The sequence below is a fragment of the Zeus faber genome, assembly GCF_960531495.2.
Source record: "Zeus faber genome assembly, chromosome: 14".
Classification (NCBI taxonomy): Eukaryota; Metazoa; Chordata; class Actinopteri; order Zeiformes; family Zeidae; genus Zeus; species Zeus faber.
In genome coordinates, this window is record NC_137200.1 from 10,627,840 (window position 1) to 10,651,402 (window position 23,563).

The 23,563-nt window shown below is 43.8% G+C and overlaps 2 protein-coding genes across 2 annotated transcripts in view; both read left to right on the forward strand.

Annotated features, from left to right (window-relative positions):
• myo7ab (myosin VIIAb) overlaps positions 1-17,071 on the forward strand; it is a 40,868-nt gene extending 23,797 nt beyond the window's left edge. Inside the window, exons 23-47 of the mRNA XM_080014232.1 lie at positions 193-369; positions 1,174-1,263; positions 1,549-1,676; positions 2,131-2,257; positions 3,306-3,425; positions 4,097-4,270; positions 4,404-4,631; positions 4,866-5,036; positions 5,415-5,532; positions 5,746-5,872; positions 6,222-6,391; positions 7,260-7,447; positions 7,783-7,907; positions 9,366-9,523; positions 9,857-10,010; positions 10,695-10,850; positions 12,987-13,092; positions 14,001-14,114; positions 14,213-14,300; positions 14,441-14,547; positions 14,691-14,876; positions 15,347-15,463; positions 15,566-15,649; positions 16,647-16,766; positions 16,947-17,071. Coding sequence (XP_079870358.1) covers positions 193-369; positions 1,174-1,263; positions 1,549-1,676; positions 2,131-2,257; positions 3,306-3,425; positions 4,097-4,270; positions 4,404-4,631; positions 4,866-5,036; positions 5,415-5,532; positions 5,746-5,872; positions 6,222-6,391; positions 7,260-7,447; positions 7,783-7,907; positions 9,366-9,523; positions 9,857-10,010; positions 10,695-10,850; positions 12,987-13,092; positions 14,001-14,114; positions 14,213-14,300; positions 14,441-14,547; positions 14,691-14,876; positions 15,347-15,463; positions 15,566-15,649; positions 16,647-16,766; positions 16,947-17,039 — 3,426 coding nt within the window. The 3' untranslated portion in view covers positions 17,040-17,071. The remainder of the gene's footprint in view (positions 1-192; positions 370-1,173; positions 1,264-1,548; positions 1,677-2,130; positions 2,258-3,305; positions 3,426-4,096; positions 4,271-4,403; positions 4,632-4,865; positions 5,037-5,414; positions 5,533-5,745; positions 5,873-6,221; positions 6,392-7,259; positions 7,448-7,782; positions 7,908-9,365; positions 9,524-9,856; positions 10,011-10,694; positions 10,851-12,986; positions 13,093-14,000; positions 14,115-14,212; positions 14,301-14,440; positions 14,548-14,690; positions 14,877-15,346; positions 15,464-15,565; positions 15,650-16,646; positions 16,767-16,946) is intronic.
• Positions 17,072-19,645: 2,574 nt separating this feature from the next.
• LOC307240436 (aquaporin-11-like) lies at positions 19,646-21,619 on the forward strand (the record flags this gene model as incomplete). Its single annotated transcript, XM_080014220.1, has 3 exons — positions 19,646-20,228; positions 20,734-20,850; positions 21,513-21,619. 3 exons carry the CDS (start codon positions 19,646-19,648, stop codon positions 21,617-21,619), a joined length of 807 nt encoding a protein of 268 aa, XP_079870346.1.
• Positions 21,620-23,563: the final 1,944 nt, after the last annotated feature.

Genomic DNA, 23,563 nt, shown 5'->3' on the forward strand with positions numbered 1-23,563 from the left:
TTTTCCAAGCTTCCACTGTGAAGAGTTATAAATGATGGGAACCAACATTTTAATAAGGCCTGGGTTGGAAAATCCTTTGTATCTTTGAGCGACCAACTTACCCTTCACTGAGCCTTGAAAAATAGGTCTACTCCTCACAGGAGTCAATGAGAGAAGAGGCTTGTATCTTTTTGTTTTTTTACACCCCGCCAGGCTGCGTTGGCTGTGTGGATCACCGTGCTGAGGTTCATGGGGGATATCCCCGAACCAAAGTGCCCCATTGCGATAAATGACGGCAGTGAGAAGATCCCCGTCATGACCAAGATCTATGAGACCCTGGGCAAGAGGACCTACAAGAGGGAGCTGCAGGAACTCCAGGTTGAGGAAGAGGTGAAGTAGTCATCAAAATGGGACGCTTATGCAAAAAAGGTTTTTGTCATTTTCGGCAATTGGATTGTTTTCGCGTTGCTATGAGGCCGATCACCGAGGGAATGATGAGGGAATCCATAATGACACAGACATCCTGGGAAATAACAGATTTGGTACAAAAGGAAGTGATATCTGCTGTTTCTTATGAAGAGAAGGACATGGTGTAACTCTACCTCTACTCTGCAGGGATCTTTATTAATATATGATTTGATGTGATTTGAATCTGTCTCCAAAAAGACATTATGCCATATACATTTTTTTCCAGTGTTTGGCATTTATCTGTTTCATAGGCGTTGAATATATAATTTGATTTTGTTCTTTTGCTGTCCTTATTTTTCATTGAGATATTAGTTTAGGTTGGAGTTTACTGGTAGTCCGGTATTTTTTGGGTGTTTCGGTTAGCTTAGTCTAATACGGTTTGGCAGTTTAGGGGGAAGAGCTGGGTATGCAAGGCCCCCAACTTCTCTCTCTTTTGGTTATACATTGCTTAAATCGCTGTCTACCTTTGTGGTGGCATTCCTTTATATGTTATGGTATTTATATCAAGGTCAATATTAAAATATATTAATGTTGACATAAAACACTTAAATTCCTCATTCAAATCACATTTTGCCACGGCGGTGAACACATTCATGTGAAAGAGTCAAATGATCATACATGTACTCCACTTTGATGGAGGTTTGCACTCTTCTTGTGTCCATTTGATGGATGTTGTATGAAAGTGGACAATCCTCTTCAGCCCAATGTGTGCCTGTCTGTCTACAGAACAGCTCCATCGACAGCCAGAAAAGAAACAGCGTCAGACACAAACTCATCTCTCTCACCCTGAAGAGGAAATCCAAGATCACTGAGGAGGTACGGCGCACCCACACACATTTCTCTACATTTACTGCACTTTTTGGGCTTGAGTTTATAGTTGTTACCCAAAGAGCTTCCAGAGTGCAACAGCAATATGTGGTTCCATTTTTCCCTTATTGGAGCCCCGACCTTCTTACATGTAGGAGAATCTTTTAAATATATTTTATACACAGCATGGAAGGAAAAGTGAACAAATGAGGCAGAGCTTCTTTGAGACAATAAGGAGAGAGCTGTGACTCATAGGGGTCAGAGACACATCTAGTGTTTCTCTCACCCGGACAGGTCACCAGGCGTTTGACTGATGGGGACTACAGCCTCCAGGGAAACAGCATGCTGGAGGACCGACCCACCTCCAATCTGGAGAAACTGCATTTCATCATTGGCAACAGCATCCTAAGGCCCGCCCTCAGGTGAACCACGGCCACCTGTGTTAGTCTAAATGATTGTCTTTGAAATGACAGAAATAATGTGTCTATATAGTTTTAAATGTAGCCTGAAGACACTTTGTAGATCCCGAGTCAAATCCAAGACCAAACTTTGAGTCCCATTCACTTCAGAACTGTTAATTTATCTCTTTTGATGTTTGATATTTAAAAAATAAAAAGACAATCCAGTTTTTGGTTTCAAAATTATATCCAGAGTCAAATCTTGGTTGTTTATTTCATGTCATTGTTATAAAACACCAGAAACCAACATATTAGAGGGTATTGATGGTTGTGCAATGTGTGTGTTAAGTGATTGGTCGACTCAGCCCTTGTATATACTTCGTATATAGCATACTCTCTAACTCGTGCGCCATGTTGTGTAGAAAGTAGATTTATGTGACATGCTGTATCCTCTGCTCGTGCTGTGTCTTTGTCCCAGGGATGAGATCTACTGTCAGATTTGCAAGCAGCTGACACAGAATCCGTCCAAGAGCAGCCACGCCCGCGGCTGGATCCTGCTGTCCTTGTGCGTGGGCTGCTTTGCCCCCTCCGAAAAGTTTGTCAAGGTTTGTCAGTCTATCTCGATTTATCGCCATCTTTATTTCTGGTTATCTATCACTCTTTTATCTTTATCGGAGATAGGTACAGATCTATAGAGTGACAGGGGTAGACAGAGTTAGAGAAAGAGATCTATAGATCTCTAACTCTGTCTCCACCTCTATCTATACAGTAGATAAAGTTAAAAAGAGATAGAGATAAATAGATAGAGATAGCAACAAAGAGAGCGATAGGTAGAGTTAGAGATAAATAAGGTACAGAGATAAATTCAGTACCACTAGAACTGCATTCACACATGCAAATTACCGAAATTACCCGGACATTACCTGGATGAGCTGTACGTGTGAATGCAAATGTACATATCAGTTAGACCGGACATTACTCGGACTTCACCCAGCCAGCACCCTCGTACAAAGTCCAGGTAATGTTTGATTGAGCGCTATGTGTGAACAGAGCAGGTGATTGTCCGGATCATTCCCAGCGCGTTGCGTGTTGATGTCTCCATCATGCGCCAGTTATTTACCTTCGTACGGATCTTCATGCATGGAGCGTAGCTGCTGCGTACTCCTTTCTGATTCTTTATAATTCCTTTCCAATCTCGTTTATATTGCGGATACGTCCAAAAACAGGGAGTATCAATCCAAAAAAAAGCCCAACTACTGACAAGTCTGTAGCCTCGTCCGCCATCTTGGGTGTGCTGTAAAACTCTGCAGCGTCATTGCATCATTGTGTCACGTCCTGCCTCCTGCAAGCTCTACCCAGGCACTACCCCTTGTCCTAACCAAACAGATTATTTCCAGGTGGAATAAACGCGTCTGGCACGGACAATCTCCGCTTTTTTGCTACATGTGTGAAAGGGTAAATCCACATCCAATGTCCAGATAATCAGGTTCGGACATTATCCAGACATTGCCGGACTGCATGTGTGAAAGCAGCTTTGCAGTAGTTTCTGACATGTACTGTAATACTGTTCCTGTTCCTCTTGGCAGGAATAATGTGTGAAATAAGTTTCAGCACATTTGCTTTTCTTGTTTTATCTTCACACTCGTTCCGTAGTATTTAAGGACCTTCATCAACGGCGGCCCACCTGGTTATGCTCCATACTGCGAAGAAAGATTGAGGAGGACATTTGTCAACCGCACAAGAACCCAGCCACCGTCTTGGTTGGAACTCCAGGTAAATAAAGCACAAGAACGCGTCATGGAGGATTTCCAGCTCAGCATTTCTAATCTACAGCCACAAACCAAACCTGATTGCATTTTGAAGTAGTTAATGAGTGGCCTAAATAAATCACCTTTTTTGAGATAATGTCACTTGTTGCATTAAACTGGAGTCGATTTGCAACCGAAGAAAAAGTAAAACAATCTCATCTTACAAAGAGATTTTGTTTTCACTTGCTTGGAAAAAAGTCACTTTGCAACATACTTCTCCTTTATTCCAGTATATATTTGACCTTTAACTATCTCTAAGGAATAGAAACTAAAGATGTGTGTGTATCTTCAAAAAATATTTTGTAGTTTCATTCCCCACTATGTTAAAGCTGCATGACGCAATATCTCTGCTAATGAACTGAATCAGAAGGATTGCTTAATATTGACGATCGCACTGAGAGTCTTCCCAATCTACCACTACGTCTGCTTTTCGGCTAACATTTTTCTTTTGGATGGTCTATCAGAGCTTACTGGCTGTTCTCCTACTGCTATAAAATGGTGGTGAGCAGCTCATAACACTGCATGCAACTTGAAGAATGTGACTCCATTTGAAAGATTTGTGTCAAAATGACAAGATAAGCCAACCACACATGCTGCTGTATACAATATTCTAAGCGTGAAGTCCCCTCCTGCCAGGCCACAAAGTCCAAGAAGCCCATCATGTTGCCGGTGACCTTCATGGACGGCACCACCAAGACCCTCCTGACGGACTCTGCCACCACGGCCAGGGAACTCTGCAACTCTCTGGCCGACAAGATCAACCTGCGAGACCGTTTCGGCTTCTCCCTGTACATCGCCTTGTTTGACAAGGTACACCACGGGCCAACGCAACAAGCTGTTGGGCGTGTCTGTGTTTTTGATATTATCACCGAAATATTTGAGGCAGATTTGGTTTGATATTGTAGTTCAACTACAATATCAAACTAGTTGTATTCTTTGATAGGTGTCGTCTCTGGGTAGCGGCAGCGACCACGTGATGGACGCCGTTTCCCAGTGCGAGCAGTACGCCAAGGAGCAGGGCGCCCAGGAGAGGAATGCCCCCTGGAGGCTGTTCTTCAGGAAAGAGATCTTCAGCCCCTGGCACAACCCTGCTGAGGACTGCACCGCCGCCAACCTCATCTACCAGCAGGTGGTCCGCGGAGTCAAGTTCGGAGAGTATCGCTGCGAGCGGGTGGGTAACCAGAAGGGCCAGTAACAGCCTTTTAACGACTAGTCAGCTTTCTGTATCAAAGGATCCTCTCCCTAAAAATTCGAGTTTAAGTAGTCACTATGCCAACGACTTTTTCCATGGTCTTCGTAAAATCTTTCAAATCAGATGCTCATAGAAATTTCAGGTCCTACAAATATTGATATTCTATAGAATACAATGTACTGTATTTTGTTTGGTTTCATTGCGCCACACTAGGAGGAGGACCTTGCAGAGCTGGCGGCTCAGCAGTACTACATAGACTACGGTCCAGAGATACACCAGGACCGCCTGCTCAGCCTGATCCCATCCTACATCCCAGACAGGGAAATGACCTCCACAAAGACCGTGGAAAAGTGGGCCCAGCTCATCATCACCGCCCACAAGAAGGTACCACCTTATAGCTTACCCTACTTTACTCACCACAGATCAACGCACACACCTTGAGTAGATTGTAGATTGTGTATTTTCAGTTCTGCCATACGCAGTACAGGGTTCACGGTTCAAGGTCACAATATTTTTAACAAAGTTTGAAGGGGAACTAATTATGACAAATATTCCTTCTTTAAGCCTCGGGCAATAAATGTACTGTTTGTTGTAGTTCTTTATGTTGGTTTTTCCTTCTGATATAGTTTTAAGTAAAAACCTCCTAGTGCTGAAAAACTCATAATATGCATCCTGCTTTGCCCCTCATCCCATGACTTGTGCTTTGTCATTTAATCCAAAGACTTCTGTTTATCGCCTCTCCTCTCCACTCCTCTCCTTCAGGGTTTGAATACGAGGAAGAGGATGGACGCCCAGAAGGTGAGGGAGGACGTGGTGGACTTTGCCCGTTTCAAGTGGCCTTTGCTGTTCTCGCGCTTCTATGAGGCCTTCAAATTCTCGGGTGGGTGAAACTGCCGTGCGTCAAAGATGATTTACGTTGCCCTTTTCAATGATTTGTCCACAGATCCCCAACATTTATTTAGACAACACGTCTGATAAATTGTCAGGCATGTGTTGCTTAAGTCACAAATTGTCTTCATAACTCATCATTATTGATTATTCATTGTAATCAGTCATTGTCAGTGAGTTGTTTTTCTTTTTCTTTGTACCGCAGGACCCAGCCTGCCTAAGAATGACGTGATAGTAGCAGTGAACTGGACCGGAGTTTACTTTGTGGATGAGCAGGAGCAGGTCCTTCTGGAACTCTCCTTCCCAGAAATCACTGCTGTATCCAGTAGCAGGTACGCTGCAGCGCCTCCAGTCAGCAGTCCCTCTGACAATGTGACAATAATAGAGGGCAATCAGATAGTCACAATAACAAATTTAATGAGCAAATTCATTTAATAAAAATAGGTATCATACTAATTTTTAATTTTGGTTTTCAATTTATTCCTTGAAGGATTACAATCATTCCTCAGCAAATTATTTTCAATTATTATTACTCCCCCCCACGAGTACTTTAGGGCCATTTTCAATGGATTTACTATCACTTCTCGGCGAAAGATTTCTCTTGAATTACTGCTCACAATACTCAAATTTGATTAATTTCATATATAAAGCGTCACGGCTAACGTTAACCACACATTACAGAGGGGGAAAGCTCCAGGGCCAGAGTTTCACGCTGGCTACGATCAAAGGGGACGAGTACACGTTCACTTCAAACAACGCGGAGGACATCCGCGACCTGGTGGTGGATTTCCTGGAAGGCCTCAGGAAGAGGTCAAAGTACGTCGTGGCTCTGCTGGAGTGTCCAAACCCCGGTAAGACTTCCCACTGACCGCAGAAAATAGCCAATCGAAAATTGGTCAAATTGCATTTGACCAATCAGTTGTTCTACGACAAACCTTTTACTGTAGCTCAAATCCTGTGGACTGGAGCTAATTTCAGAACTAAGTTCCTCCAGTGGAAAAGGCCTAAATAACAGGAACAAAGTTCCTGGTTCATAAAATGGTTCCTGCAGTGGAAAAGCCGATATGCGTGTTTATTATAGGTCATTATGCTTTGCAAACTATTATGTATCGCTATGGTATGGCTCTATTAAAAACACATAGTGACAGTAATGTTAATAGAACAGCTCTGAATTGTGGACCCACCTTATAATTAGAGATAATCAAAGATGTTCCAAGATGAAAAAACTATCGCAAGTACATAGAGTATATGAACGTACCACATTGGCGTATGTCTTTGAAGTTGATTATGACCCCTTTCATTCAGATTCTGTACCGCATTCCTATGCTCCTTTTTTTTGTGACATACATTTCACATAAAAAATGTGTTATGAGAAACTAACCTATCAGATACAAACTGTATCCGTTAGCTATTGGGATACATCTAATCAGATCAATATCTGTCAAAACAGCATTTCTATGTGAAACCTCATCTACATAGATGTCAGCCATTAGGGACAGGGTAGGCAAATATTTTAGCTGGAAACAAAAAGTGAGAAATTGCGTAATACTCTCCCAGTTGGAAAACTGACAGCCCTTGAAATGGATGACAAATAATCACCTTTTTACGGCTTCCTTTAGTGGTTGCTATACTCGCGAATTGTCCAATGTTACTGATTGCGTCTCTGAGTCAAATTCAAATAAATAACAAGATGACCCATTCATGTGTTCCAACTGGTAGCCGGGGGGGACGCGTTCCTGAGTTTCTCCAAGGGGGACCTGATCATCCTGGACGAGCACAGCGGGGAGCACGTGATGAACTCGGGCTGGGCCCACGGCACCAACGACCGCACCAAGCAGCGCGGGGACTTTCCTGCCGACTTCGTCTACATCCTGCCCACCGTCACCAGGCCGCAGTACGACTTGGTGGTAGGAGCACAATTCAGCGCTTTCATAATGACTGGGAGTTTTCGTCGCTTCCCCTGCATGAATACATTTCTTTAATTGGGTCTAATTCAGGAGGAAGTGCATCTCCATTACACCTTCAGTTATTGATTTCAATCTGCCATTCGATCAAAAATTCCATATGTACAGCTAAATTTAAAGTGTGTTATCCTTCCTTGTCCTGTTTTGTTTATCTTGTCAGTGCCCATGATGCTATTTCCCATAAAGATTAAGTTAGATTTAACAAAAAGGTTAACTGTTTCATGAGAGCCTTTACTTTCCATGTTTCCACTTTCCAATCCCCCCTCTCCCTGTCCCAGGCCCTGGTCACCATGACTCCCGACCAGAGGAGAGAGTCCATCACTATGTCCCAGCTGGCTGTGGCCGACAGTCAAGACAAGGCCAAGCCCTACACACTGGAGGAGTTCTCCTACGACTACTTCAGGTTACATTCATTTACTCGAAATCGGATACTCATCATTTAAAGGGGAGCGATTAGGCCACTTTTTACACATGTTAATATAGGTCTCTGAGGTCCTCAAAACATGTTGAAACATACTGAAAATACCATAGTGTTCCAAAACTTTGATTGTAAATGAGCAGCAAAGACCCTTGTTCTGAGCCAACAGGGTTTAAGCGCAAGTTCCGGGTTCTGTGAGCAAATGGAATTAAGCTTTACTTCGGGCTCTGTTTTATTTACTCAGTAAACTTTTACTGATTTCACCTTACCAGTCCACTAAAATCTGTTTCTGAACAAATTTGAGGCGAGAAATAAGCAATCCAGTTGCTGAATCTTGGATCATCACTCATATTGGATCTACAAGGCCTCATTTAAAAGTTAGTTCCGACTTTGGTTGCCGTGCTCCAGGCTTGTGGGAGACACGGATACTGCACCGCGATGCATTTACATTTACATTTACATTTAGCAGACGCTTTTATCCAAAGCGACTTACAATTGTTCAAACACCGACGGACGCAGCCATCAGGAGCAATTAGGGGTTAAGTGTCTTGCTCAAGGACACTACAGCATGCTAGCAGGAGGAGCCTGGGATCGAACCAGCAACCTTTAGATCACTAGACCACCAGCCCTACCGCCTGAGCTACCATCCCCATGCAGCTCTCATACCCGGGGATTTTTTGTTTCATGTGACCGTCGGAAAATAAAACAAATAAATACATATACAATAAAAACACATTATTTTTATTGGTTTGGATTGGAGGAACGCACAGTGGATGGGATGGAGAAGATGACCATATAAAGAAATCCGTGACGAGCTTACATCAGCTCGTGCAGAGAGTAGAGAAAACCTTTGCAAAGCGAGCGTTCAGAGCGGTCGGAAGCCTGGGCGATTACTTTGTCATTAGTTTACCTCATTATTTGACACTTTGGCCACGTCTGATATGAACGTCCCACATCGTAACATTATATATATGACAGAAAATAAGGAAAAGCATAATAGTATATAATCCCATTTAAAATGCGTATGTTGGTTCCCATCATTTATTGCCTCACCGAATGTTTTACTGTTGAGAAACTTACTTGCTGCAGCTTCTCACTGTGCTTAAACGTAGTCTTATTGGGAAGATGTTGATAAAATTTCCTTTTCGAAAAAAACAAAATTTTAACTGACCGATCCTTACCTAACGATCATTGTTTCTAAAATGTGGGCTATTACATCTGGCAAAACCACAGCCAAATGAATGTTTTGTTTAGTATTGGAAATCTTTGTCAACTTAAATACGTGATTAAACTTAAACGTGACTTCTTTAATGATTCTAAAATATTTCGGTAAAACGATGGTTCATAATTGCATTATTTAAAAAATTCGGGGGTGATCATACCTCCTCATCTCTGACTTTCTTTTTACCTGCCTCACTCTCCCTCACTCTCCATGGTCTACAGGCCTGCTCCCAAGAGCACTCTGAGCCGGGTGATGATCCCCAAGGCCCGGGGGAAGGAGCGTCTCTGGAGCTGCACCAGGGAGCCCATCAAGCAGCCGCTATTGAAAAAGGTCCTGGCCCACGAGGAGCTCTCCCAGGAGGCCTGCCTGGTCTTCATCTATATCTTTTCCTGAGTCCTGCGTGGGTGGAGGGCGCCCAAAAGGGCTTCCATGTCTGTGGTTTTTGCTACGTAGTTCTGAGTTCAAGTTGAAAGTTAATTTGTCAAATACACTTCTACATGTAAAATGGAAGCGAAATGTTCTCTTTTTCTTCTTAAAATATGCATATGGATGCATAATATATACCTACCAATACAATATACATAAAATGCTTAACGAAAAGTTTGAATAATAATATTGTAAATTATTTTTATTGTAAATATTGTAAATAATATTGTAATGTCCGCCATATCTGTACATTATTGATAACTGGTCCTTGACACCTGCTCGGCACCTGTGATGAAGTATATGGGTGATTACCCATCCAAACGCGTGCGCTCCGTCAACGAACTGACCGACCAGATCTTCGAAGGAGCGCTGAAGGCCGAACCCCTCAAAGATGAAATCTTCTGTCAGATCCTCAAACAGCTCACCGATAATCACATCAAGTAAGATGATCATCACTTCGTATCACCCGTTTGAACTCTGAGCAGCCACCTGCTGGATGAATTGGGCCGGAGAAGTGTTGCATTGGCGCTTTCTCCCAGTGTTCCATCAATGGCAAATCTAAAAAGTGCTACAAATAAGTTTGGCTATTATTTATTTTGTTTTTGAGTTATGGGTTTTAGAATAAATACAGAACTGCTTTCTTTTACCGTTCTGAAATCAATCTATATTGAGTTAAGAAGTCAAGTGAAGCGTGTTACGTCACATGTTGATGCTCTATCAACAAAGCAGAAGCTTATCGGCTCATAAAAGGAATCCCTATTTGAAGCTGAATGGAACGTGATTTGTTCCCAAACGCCGCAATAAAGTCAAAAGTCAGTGTGAGACCAGCACCAAACTGTCTTCAGCTTGCAAAGAAGGAGCTGGTGGTGCAATGGACGGGCAAAGTCTGCTCTATTTACAAGTCAGTTGTGTTCATTCAAAATTAAATTTCAGTTTTGTTTTCGCGCTTCACATGTATGTCCAAAATCACACATGCTGTTTCCCCATGCAACACCCGTGCCACGCTTCCTTGTTCAAACATCATTCTTACCGGGCTACCTTTCTGTCTCAGGTCAACAGAAACAGAACGTGCACCGTCCTCTACGATGCTGTGACGGAATTTCCAATGCATATGTGTGTGTTAGGTACAGTGAGGACAAGGGCTGGGAGTTGTTGTGGCTCTGCACCGGCCTCTTCCCGCCCAGCAACATTCTGCTGCCTCACGTCCAGAAGTTCCTGCAGGCCAAGAAGCACCACCCGCTGGCTCCAGACTGCATGCAGCGGCTGCAGAAGGCCTTACGGTGAGACGGGGTCATGCACGCGGTCTTTACCCGGTAGAAAGGCCAACGGTGCAAAATCCCAGTTCTTTGATTTTTGGGGTGTTTCCCACACCTTTTTTGCCACGGCAACACTTCTTACAAAGAAAAAAATCTCATGGCACACCGCCATCTTGTTATCCACTGAAAACGTCAGAATTACGTTCACTAAAGTTTCTGAATATCAGATGACGATGCAAGACTGGCAAATGATTCGTTCGTAAAGAACAAATCTTCAGTCTTCAATGACGGAGGATTTGGAAGTTACTTTGGCAAATGAGGGTGACAGCAAGAGAATCGTTTAGTCACAAACTGAGAATAATTACTGAGGAAAAAAGTGCCTATACATGAATGTATATTCAGACGTGGACAAATTTGTTGGTACCCTTACAGCTCAGTGAACCAATACTTCATTCCTCCTGAAGAGTGATGAAATTAAAAGTATTTTTCTCATGTCTACCTGCATGCCTTTGGTATGTCAGAGTAAAGCAAATAAACTGTGAAGAGATAAATTATTGCTGAAGAGATCAATTATATTCTAAATTGGCCTGGAGAGATTTGTTGGTGAGAAAAGATTATAAATAATTGGATTATAGTGATATTTCAAACTTACTGTTTTCTTTGGTATCACACGTGTCTTCAATCTCAAAATCAGTCATTCAGCCTATTTAAAACAAAGTAAAAGAGAGAGTTGTCTGAGGAGGTCAGAAAGAAAATGATAGACAAGCATGTTAAAGGTAAAGGCTACAAGACCATCTACAAGCGGCTTGATGTTCCTGTGACTCCAGTTGCAAATATTATTAAGAAGTTCCAGGGGACTGTAGCCAACCTTCCTGGACGTGGCCGCAAGAGGAAAATCGACCCCAGATTGAACAGAAGGATGGTGCGAATGGTAGAAAAAGAGCCGAGGACAACTTCCAAAGAGGTACAAGCTGAACTCCAAGGGTAAAGGTACATCAGTGTCTGATCGCACCATCCGTCGCTTTTTGAGTGACCCTGGGCTCCACTTTTGAAAGAAAAACATAAAAAAGCCAGACTGGAATTTGACGAGCCACAATGCTTCTGGGAGAATGTCCTATGGACAGATGAGTCAAAACTGGAGCTTTGTGGCAAGTCACATCAGCTCTATGTTCACCGATGAAAAAAATGAAGCTTTCAAAGAAAAGAACACCATACCTACTGTGGAACATGGAGGAGGCTCAGTTATGTTTCGGGGCTGCTTTGCTGCGTCCGGCACGGGGTGCCTTGAATCTGTGCAGGGCACAATGAAAATTCAAGACTATCAAGGCATTCTGGAATGAGACGTACTGCCCAGTGTCAAAGCTCTGTCTCAGTCACAGGTCATGGGTCCTCCAACAGGATAATGACCCCAAACACACAGCTAAAAGCACCCAAGAATGAATGGAATGAATGGAATGAATGCCATTTTCATTGGTTTTATGTGAAATATTCTGTTGAATCAAAAATCAAAAGCAAAGCAAAAGCTAATTTCTATTAAATATGGAATAAACAAAGATGGATGCCAATTACTTTTGTGAGTTTCAAGTTATTTCAGAGAAAATTGTGGGTTCTTCTTCCGTCGCAGGGTACCAACAAATTTGTTCAGGCCATTTCAGAATATAATTGAGCCCTTTAGCAATAATTTATCTCTTTTCACAGTTTCTTTGCTTTACTCTATGACATACCAAAGGCATGCAGGGATACATGAGAAAATTGCTTTTCATTTCATCATTTTCCAGGAGGAATGAAGCCTTGTTTCAATGAGCTGTAAGGATACCAACAAATTTGTCCACGTCTGTATATTTAACATTTTATATAATATTTAAACAGCATTAAAACAAAGGCAGAAATAAATCAACAAAATCTCAGATATTTATCTTCCAAATTCAAGTGGTAGTAAGTTTCCAAAAGGGAAACATTCAAGCAGAGATACTTTAAAAGGACTCATGTACAGCACTCAATTAAATGTAAACAAACATTTTCATCCTTTCCCCTTTCTTTCTCTTCCAATTTCCCTGTTATTTCATATTTTATATTTCACTCTATTTACCTTGATGTCTTTATCCGTCACTAACTCACTCTGTGTTTTCATTTAAAACTTTCTTGTCTTGTTTTGCTTAGAAATGGATCCAGGAAGTACCCACCCCACCTGGTGGAGGTGGAGGCCATCCAGCACAAGACCACTCAGATCTTCCACAAAGTCTACTTCCCTGACGACTCGGACGAGGTGAGGAGTCGGCTCACGGTGTAAAACAAGAGGATGTCATCCCTGCTCTGAGACTAGTCTAAAGCCCGGCTCACACTACGAGAATTTTCAAAATCTTTACAGACTTTGAAAATGTGGGCGACCCCACACATTACGACATCAATTTCAAAAGTTTCGTTCCTATAGTGTGTGGAGGAGCAAAGATTTATCCAAACAACACACACACACACACACAACAGATTCCATTGACCAACGTTTTGACACAGAGGTGTGGCTACGAGAGACTACCAGAGTCCCGACTCTCAAAACCAGAAATCTTGCGCGATCAGAAGTAACTTGTAAGTAAACAAACATTGTACAGGACATGGACTGTACATGTTACTATATGCTTCGCAGTTCCTGCATTTGCCGCCATGGCTTCTGTTGTGTTTATGACTTGTTCCGTCCCAGTCAGCTTGGCTCCCAATTTGCTATCGGCCTTTCCCACGTGACAATCCACAGCCCGGGTCCTCGGGGGTTCCCCCCACACTACCGGATATCGAATCTTAAATATTGAACATGGTTAATGTTTGCGACCGCTGCCGCCAGGACAGACGTCCAAGCAGTTCGGGGAAGTGAAAAACACTCGTGACATACCTCACACCATCGGGTACGATCTTTACAACCATTAAAAAAATCTGGACTTTGCTCCCAATTGTCGGAAGGGGGAATCCGGCCCAAAATTGTCTTTATTATCTTGTAGTCTGTACCCCACTGTTTGGCGGTGACTACTGAGTGCACGTGCTTAGCGCCGGTGTCGGTAGTTAAGGATTAAAGATTATCACTGTGCATCTATAAACACGATAGGATGAAAAAAAAAGTCGGGTGAGTGTGACTGTAGTTTGCACACATACACGCAACCATTTCAGCCGGTTGTCTCTACCGCACAGGCGTTTGAGGTGGAGTCGAGCACCAAGGCCAAAGACTTCTGCCACAACATCTCTGGGCGGCTAATGCTTAAGTCCTCGGAAGGCTTCAGCCTCTTTGTCAAGATCACCGACAAGGTAACTTTTCTGCTCAACCTTTGTCAGCAAAATGCTGCATGGACCAAATGAATGATCGATCCTAGATATTCCACATGGTGTTCTGTGCGGTTTTCCAGGTTATCAGTGTGCCTGACGGGGATTTCTTCTTCGACTTTGTGAGGCACCTGACTGACTGGATCAAAACGGCCAGACACGCTAAAGACGGTAAAAAAAAAACTAAAAAAAACTAAAACCAGAGGGGGCAAGGATATCGGCTCAGCATACAATAATCTGGGAGAATAATGCAACGGATGGATTTTGAACACAATTCATTTGCTAATGAGCCTGTCTTCCCCTGTCTCAAGGAGTAGTGCCTTCACTGACCTATCAGGTGTTCTTCATGAAGAAGCTGTGGACAAATACGGCGCCTGGGAAAGACGCCATGGCTGACTCCATCTTCCACTACTACCAAGTGAGTCACTGTATCATCAAACGATTGTATTACAGCCCAAACTATCAGCCTGTACAATTCAGCACTGTGTCACATTTACGTGCAAGCTTGTAATAGCAGCACTTCTTCCTGATTTCCCCTCGTCCTTCCCCGTCCGCGCACAGGAGCTGCCTAAATACCTGCGTGGCTACCACAAGTGCTCCCGGGAGGAGGTGCACCAGCTGGCCGCGCTCATCTACCGGGTGAAGTTTGAAGAGGACAAGTCCCACTTCCACAACATCCCCAAGATCCTGAAGGAGCTGCTCCCTCAGGACCAGATCCGACACCTCTCGCCCGACGACTGGAAGAGGGTGCGTCAGCACTTCCCACGCCTGAGCCGAACCACTTCCGCAGGCCCGCGAGCTCCCGTCGGCGCAAGATTTTAATTCATTTTGAATGTCTTAGAAAGTCGTGCCAATCCTGACGTGAAGTGAAACCAACCAAACTGTTTGGGGAGTTGGGTAGGCAACGGCAGGCGCAGAGAAAGAAATCTAAGAAAGAAAGGCAGGCACACTATCAAGTACAGTGGATGTGCATCCACAATGTATGCATTTGGTGAGTGCTTGCCTTAACCGAAATAACGACGTACAAAAAAACTGGATCCAGGAATTCCCGTTTTAGGTTCCGTTCCATGTTTCGCGCTCGACACGATTTGAAGGCATACTGGAGAACATTGTTCCTGGGAATCCTGAAATCGGAATTCCTCTCCCCGTCGGGAAGTTCCAATCGTCTTGTTTTCTTTTCTTTTGTCTTTTGTCTTTTCTCTTTCTCTCGCTCGCAGTCCATTGTGTCGCTGTTCAACAAGCACTCGGGGAAGAGTCGGGAGGAGGCCAAGCTCTCCTTCCTGAAAGTCATCTACAAGTGGGCCACCTTCGGCTCGGCTTTCTTTGAAGTCAAGGTAAAGCGATTCTGACTCCTTGGTTATTATTTTTTTTGACCAAATATTGTGTTTCGTTCTGCCAAGTGCTAACGTTTCTCTTTTGCTTTTGTTTTTCTGCAGCAAACCACCGATCCAAATTACCCAGAAACCCTTTTGATAGCTATCAACAAACATGGAGTCAGTCTAATCGATCCCAAATCCAAGGTCAGTCTGTGTTGTTATACCCCTTTCCCACTGCGCCAAAAACACGGTAACACCCGCTAACGTCTGGCATTTGTCACCAGTGGGAAAGGAAAAATCCGGGTCTCAGTCCCGGATGAAATGACCCGCAATACACCCGGGTTTTAATCGACTCCGCCTCCGATGGGCTCTGAGGTGAACAGAACGCCCGGGTTGACCCACTAATTTCGGCCACTTTACCTGCGCAAAGCGAAGGGCGTTGAAGTTCCGGACGCTGGCGCATAAACAGACAAGAATATCTGTGTGTCGTTCAATCATTTCATATCCCATTTAGAAACCAAAGCAGACGTTATTGACTTCCCCCCCACACTGGGGAACGTGAAATGTTGTGAGTGTGGGGATCGCACCGTGGAGACCGCAGCGGATAACCCGCACGCTCCCCACCGAGGCCCGCCCCGCGCCGCCAGCTGCAGCAGGAGTATCCTGCTTCTACTGTAGTGATGGGTTGTTCGTGGACGATTCAATTGTTTTGAACGGCTCAAACGACTTTTTTTTCCCCAAGTTCTACAGTTTTATGTGCTTGTTTGTTTGAGTTGCCGTCTCCTCTACTGCTTTGTTTCCCAATCACACTGGAACCATGACGCGCCCCTTTTCCGGCGTGTTGGTGACGTCGAACGTGATGCACCAGAAAAAAAATGTCATTTCTCCTGCCAATGGGAAAGGTGTCAATCGCCTGTTTTTTGCAAATGGCAACCCCAATATATTGTTTTACAAATAAAACAAACTAGACAACATAATTTAACCCTGGCATACTCCAATGTGTGAGGTAGAGGAATCTTCATGATCTTCGTCTTTTATTTAAAAAGAATCGTCTGACGGACCAAAAAATGGAGATCAGGCTCTTGCCTCTCGTGTGGCATTTGAGGCAACTGAGCACTTGGATACGTTGAGTGCCCGTGTCGCTCACAGAGGATCTCTGCGGCGCAAAACCCATTTCCTGTCTGGTTCGTTGCTTTTCTAGGACATTCTGACGACGCACCCCTTCACCAAGATCTCCAACTGGAGCAGCGGCAACACCTACTTCCACATTACCATCGGCAACCTGGTCCGAGGCAGCAAGCTGCTGTGTGAAACCTCCCTGGTGAGTTGATGGATGGATGAGGGATAGAGGGATAGAGGGATAGAGGGATAGACACACACTGTAGATAGTTGTTGTTTCTTCCACGCTTTTCCACTTGAACACTCTGTAGCCCTGCCTTTGATACGCGCCATATTGACACACCGCGTTATTATTGTTGCTGTTGTTATTAATCTCTCTCAGGGCTACAAGATGGACGACCTCCTGACGTCCTACATCAGCCAGATGCTGACGACGATGACCAAACAGCGCACGTCCCGCGGCAACAGCAAGTAGAGCCGCGGAGGCAGAAAAAAACCAGGACCGGGAAGGGGCCCAGAGGGGGTCGGAGCCCGCGGGCGACGGAGGACGAGACGCTGGGAGGCTCCTCCCCTCCTCCCCAGCTCGAGCGTCGCTCGATGTGTCGACTGTAACCCTGCGATGCCTACAACGTTTTGTTTTTTTTTGTTTTTCTTTGTTTGTTTGTTTGTTTTAAATCGGTCGTGTCCCGTCTTAAAAGATTCACCTCTTGCCTTCATTTGGATGTTTTCCTACAACCGGGATGAAAGTGCGCCGCGCAAACCCCCAAGCGTAGTCAGGACGTCGAGGTGACCGACGTTATTTGCTTTATGATCACTAGGTAGCTTGAAATCGGTGAAGAGTGCGCCACCTGATCATTTGGAAAGTTGTTGCGCGTGTCTGTGTGGGGACTGATTTTGAACATTGAAATGTCACATTACTATTTATTTTCACGTCCAGTATAATCTCCCAGCACCAAAGAATCCACGAAGCGAAGCCGTTGCCTTCAGTTGTTTTGGCCCCAATACAAGCACTCGTCAGGCGTGAGGATTTTTTTTTTTTTTGGAACTCACAGTGATGCAACTTCACGTCGGCTCTATCGTCGACGTTTGTCATTTTTAATTGTCAGATTGATCAACAGGTTCCAGGCGAGCTCATTTCAAGTCAAGACAAGTGGTTAAGTGTCTTGTGATCACAAACTGAGGATCTTCAATTCTGGGTGATTGTTGGTTGAATGATATATTTCCTAATAATATTAGCGGCTTTACTGAATTTCTTTGCTCTGTAATCAATTTGATTCGTCTTCATGCGTAACGGGCGCCGTTTCTCCTAAACGGCGTTTTTAAAAAGTGTTTTATCTTCTCTAGTTCCATAAATCCTCACACTCTGGGGGTAGCTTTGATTGTTTGGTGTTGGAGAGTAAACCAGAACATTTGTCAAGGAATGTAAAAAATATTATTGTTCTCTGACATGTAAATACCGGTGTTGGGGGGGGATCATTGAAATGGCTGTCACACATGGAAAGAATATAAATTGCCGGATCGTTGGTTTATACATAGTGATTATTTGGAACAGTACTTCAAGAAATTGATTTTCCTTAACTCTTCACATCATATGGTATTAAATTTGGTACTTCATATGGAATTAGTGACTTCCTTTCAGGCGTGTAAAGCTTTGGGTGTTTTGGGGCTCTTTCGTTTCTAAAGAGAAGTGAACCCGTGATGAGGCGCTACTGCAGTTAAACTAGGATAATTCACTTGCCTCGGGGATTACCTTGCGAGAGAGAGACTCGTTACCAAAACACACACCAGACGCCCTGATCACACACCAAAACACACACCAGATGCCCTGATAACACTATACACACACCAGGCGCCCCGAGTGTGTTTGACACTGGTTTCACCTGTTGCCCGATGCAACAGTCCACCGCTAGATGTCAGCGGCTCTGTGCCTTGAGCCCACTCCACCTTACAGGCCACACAGACCAAGGCACTCAACATTAAATTGTTAAATCAATGAATAATTTAATAAATCAACACGAATGATCGGAACTGACTACTTTAAGAGAGTTAGCTGTGAGTCCAGGGAACTGACTGTGTTAAACATATACGTCTTACTTCCTCAATTATTCTAAGTATAAATTATTCAACCGAAATGCGCATTTCAACAGTTGTTTTTTTGTTTTTTTTTTAGATAAATAAAAGAAGGCTCTTGTCTAACTAACTTGTCTATTTGTGTCATCTAGAATACATATCGGTATATTCATGCGTGAGGCCTTTGTCCAGAACTATTCATCGCCTTGCCATTCATACTTGTTTTTCTATAATGGATGCCCGTGCACTCTGATACATCGCTTCCACTCCAGTGGGTTCTGTGTTGTGAAATGAGTAATAAGCCTCTTAACTCAGATCATGGATCACGACTTTATCTGTGGGGCAGGTCACCTGCTCTGCTGCCGTGTACAAAGGCTGAAGGAGAGCGTTCACCCAGAATGCCTAACTACTGTAGATAGTAGCTGTCTCACCCTCACCTCATCAGAGTGTGAGGGTGGAAACAAGGACATAAAAGGTCAAATGTCAAATGGCTGACTTGTTCCTCGTTGTCTCTTTTGGCCTAAAATTGTTCCAGTTGTACGGTTAACGGGCCGGCTCATTAAAATCACTAACTCAACTTTTAATGTTTTGATTTGGCATAACTACTTAGAATGTAAAGAAAGTCAGAAATGATAAATACATACTGTGTATACATATCATAAATAATTACACAGTACTACCAACAATGAATAATTAAATGACAAATAAATGAAATTCATTATAAAATCGAATTATGCGTAAACCAGGCTGTGTTTATCCGTACAAAGAAGTGCGTCGTTATACCGGATTAAGAAAGATCATTAGAATCGTTTTACGACGTGGTGCTGTGTGGAGAGCGCCGCCCGCTGGTCGCCTTCCCTGAAGAAAGTTATAAAACTCCGCAGAAGCGCCGCCGCGCAGTGGCGCGGTGGTGACCAAGCAACGGCAGCTTGCGAGTCCCGCACACGGAAGTGGGCCGCGGGCATAAAAGCAGCCGCTCCGCTGGAGCCGGAGCCGGAGCCGGAGCCCAGGATGGCGGAGCTCTGGAGCTCCTTGGCGGTGGTCGCAGCCGTGGTGCTGCTGTGCGAGGCGGCGCGCCGGGCCGCCGCACGCCTCGTCCCGCAGGATTACCGGACCTACGCGCTGGAGGCGGCGTCCACCTTCCAGCTCTGCGCCTGCACCCACGAGCTCAAACTCCTGGCCGAGGTCGGAGGGGTCGACCCCGGCGTGGGCTTGACGCTGACTTACTTCATGACGGTGGTCCACGTGTCGACCTTCCGCGGTGCGTCCTGCAACCCCAGCGCGGCGCTCGAAGCCTGGTACCGGGGCAGCGGCTCCGCGGGGGGCGCGGCGCTCTGTCAGTTCGCAGCCGCGATCGCCGCGCGGAAGTCGGCGGCTTTCCTCTGGACGCTGGGTCTGTCGGAGCTCCACGCCCGGCACGGGAAGTTCGACTACAAATGCTACGACCCCATCCACGGGACCCTGCTGGAGGCGGCCTCCGTGGAGCTGAGCTGCGCCTTCGCCGTCCAAGCCGCGGTCACCAACCTCCACCAGCTGCACCCGAGGCTCCGGGTCCACGCCGCGGCGGCGCTCGTCACGGCGCTGGTGTTCGCAGGTTCGAGTCCGGCGAAAGCACTTTTCACATTGAAGCCTTTATTTTATTTTTTTCCAGTTGATAATTATTATTATTATTATTATTATTATTATTTTTTTTTCAGTTTGGCAGGTTTTATTCACCCATAAAACCCTTTTTTTTTTATGAATTTGAGGAATATGTTTTAATATTCGTGGTTCCTGGGGGCGCGTTGAAAAGGACTCTGCAGAATATCACTGACATATTCACTATGACCCTCTAAGCGTGAGCTGTGGCCCTCTGCGTCTGCTGGGGTTTAAATGTGGCCCTCTGCGTCTGCTGGGGTTTAAATGTGGCCCTCTGCGTCTGCTGGGGTTTAAATGTGGCCCTCTGCGTCTGCTGGGGTTTAAATGTGGCCCTCTGCGTCTGCTGGGGTTTAAATGTGGCCCTCGTGGCCTCTGGAGCTGAGGGGTCTCTCTCCTGTATTTCAGTTGCAATGCATCAGATATAAATGCATCTCAGCCTCACTCTCGCCTCCTCTTTACAGGTGGGAGCGTTTCAGGCGCAGTTTTCAACCCCGCCCTGGCTCTCTCCATCCAGTTCCCCTGCAGTGGACATTCCTACCTGGAGTACTGCTTGGTCTACTGGCTGGGCCCAGCTCTAGGTCAGTATTATCATTATTATTAGAAGTAGTATTAGTATTAATTCCTGTGGTGCTGCCTTCGCCCGGGCCGACTGGAGCCACTTGCAAGCTGAAGACCCCCCAATTTAAACTAAGGATGTATATGCTATTAACATGTTGAAGAAGACTTAAGTTGCAAGAATTTGGTTGTTGCTTCTTTATGTATTCATAAAGTCTACGTACGTATACAACATGGAACTCAAAGTGCTTTACATTAAAGAAGGCTGTCAACCAGTAAAAAGGCAATAATAAAATTTAAAAAAGCAAAGAACTAAAATGCCTTTCGTAAAAATAGGTTAATATTAAATTCATTTTGCAGATTTGGATTAACAATTGAGACACTGAAGGATCACAATCATTCCTCAGCAAATTTGTAATTGTTAATCTCTCATTCCTCAGTGAATGATTTATTTTGAATCTTTGACCTTGAACATTGCTCGCGAATTCACTTGTTTCCCAAATAATTCTCTCGCGAGAGATTCATTCCAGATCAAATTCAGGATTAAAAACACATTGAACCAAAGGAAAACTGCTTTTTTGCCTTCGGCTTTGGGTGGAGCTGCATTAACGCGTTGTTGGCTACCTTGTGCATTTTATGTGGGGTTTCTCGACGCGCTAAAATAAATCTCTATCTCTTCCGCCAGGCGTGATGAGCTGTATCCTCCTCTTTGACAAAGTCATTCCTTTCCTTTCTGGAAAAATCAGTGTTGGGGCGGACGCCCTCGTCGCCCGGACCAAGAAGACAGAGTAGAGCCAGTTGGGGCTTTGACTGTGAGTGTCATGGCTTTTATTTTTATTTATCAAGGGGTCCAACGTAAAAACAGCCAAACACTATCTTTGTGAATTTCCTCCATGACCTTGAAAAATGTGGGGACTGGCGCGTGCTGCTACCTCAAGACTACAAAAATGGACATTTGCTGTGACTAGAGACTCTAAACTGCAAGTGAGTTTGCTCCACACACGGCAGAGGGAAAATCCCAAAACCTGAATGTTGGCATTCTGAAGGTTGCATGTTGCTTTTTAAGGTTGAGAAACTACTCTTAGTATCTCGACCTTTAGTTTTTTAGTTTGTCTTTCCGTATGAAGAAAGTCCTTTTAAGCACATCCATTTCACAGCTTTTCTCACAGCGATGACTTTAGGAGTGAGGGCAAATGTAGGATTGCGTTTATGGTTAAAACATTTTTGTTTTGCAAAAACAACACAAACACAATTTCAAATTTTCTAATGTCCTAAGGAGTTTTACCCTACTTGTTTTTTGGAGCACTGATAAAACACGGGCATTTGTATGCACAAACAAAAAGTGCATTGCACCAGGGATTATTCTGGTAATTGTGGATATTGCTAATGTTTATTTTGATTCATGTTTGGGAGATGGGCTACCACTGCAATAATTGTGCTTTCAGGGTTTTTTGGTTTTTTTTTTTTTGGTCATTATATAATCACAAATAGCAGGGGTTAATTAAAATAAAAAAAATATATATTCAAATTAGAATTAGATTAGTCTTTGTTTTTTATTTCTAAGAGGACCACTGGCTGCCTTGGAAAATGTTGATTTGTATAATAAACTCAAAGTTGAAGAGTAAACAATGTGAATGGCAGAGAGCAGTTTCAAAATTAAGTTTAACTCCGATAACAATCTTGCGTTACTTCATTGACTGTATATTAGTTGTCAAATGTTAAGGTTTGGTGACATGTCTAAATAAATATGACCATGACCCTTTTAACCTGTATCATATTGCTCTCTTCTGGTGAATTTCTTTTAAATTCTAAACGAATTCACAGTGATTCATCTCAATTTCTTATGTATAAATAATAATATATTATTACAACCCTCAACTTCAAGTGGTCTGATCATTTGCTGATTCCTGTTCAAATCCAAGTTCTCATTTGTTGAAATTTTAAAATAAGTTACCACTGCATCTGTCTTGCAGTGCTATCCTTGCCGTCAGCTAAAATTGAGTTTTAAATATATCCGGAGTCACTACATCTATTGACTGTAAGAGCACAGGAGCTGGTTTGTGCTGGACATTGTAACGCATGGAACATTTGAGGTTGTTAGCGTTGGTCGTGTTTGATCTACAGCTCGTACTTTGGCCCTGCATTGCATCAGTTACATAACGTGACTGACACACGCTCATTCTCTGCTGATCAACATCCAGGGCCTGGGAGTTCAAAACTTTGAATCTCAGTCAGAGCCGATCGGATTTGGAAATCCCATACTTTGTGGTTAGGGTCATCCTGATCCGAATTCAGACTTTTCAAGATTACCAGTTCCTGAGTATCGGTGCTTTAAGCAACCATTTACCCAACCAAATATAGTCATCATTGAGGCCAAAAAAAAAAAAAAAAAGTTTTTTGTTTTCAATTTACAATCTTTACCATCTTATTTATAATAAAGTCTTTTTATAATTAATTTTAAAGTACATTTTGTTCTGGCAATCCACTCAAAATGCATTCTTCTATTGGGATCAGGGTAATCCAGATGTTTTTTCTTTTGTATCAAAATGATCCCAATCCTATGCTGCCAATTTTGAATGACGTGATTTGAAGAATTTATCCAGATTACAGCTCTGATTCAATCAAAAGGGATCCCACAACAGAGCGGTTTGCCTGTGACAAAATGCCTCATAAGAGATTTTAGGAAAGGCAAGTGTATTTATTTCGCACATTTCAACTACAAGGCAATTGAAAGTG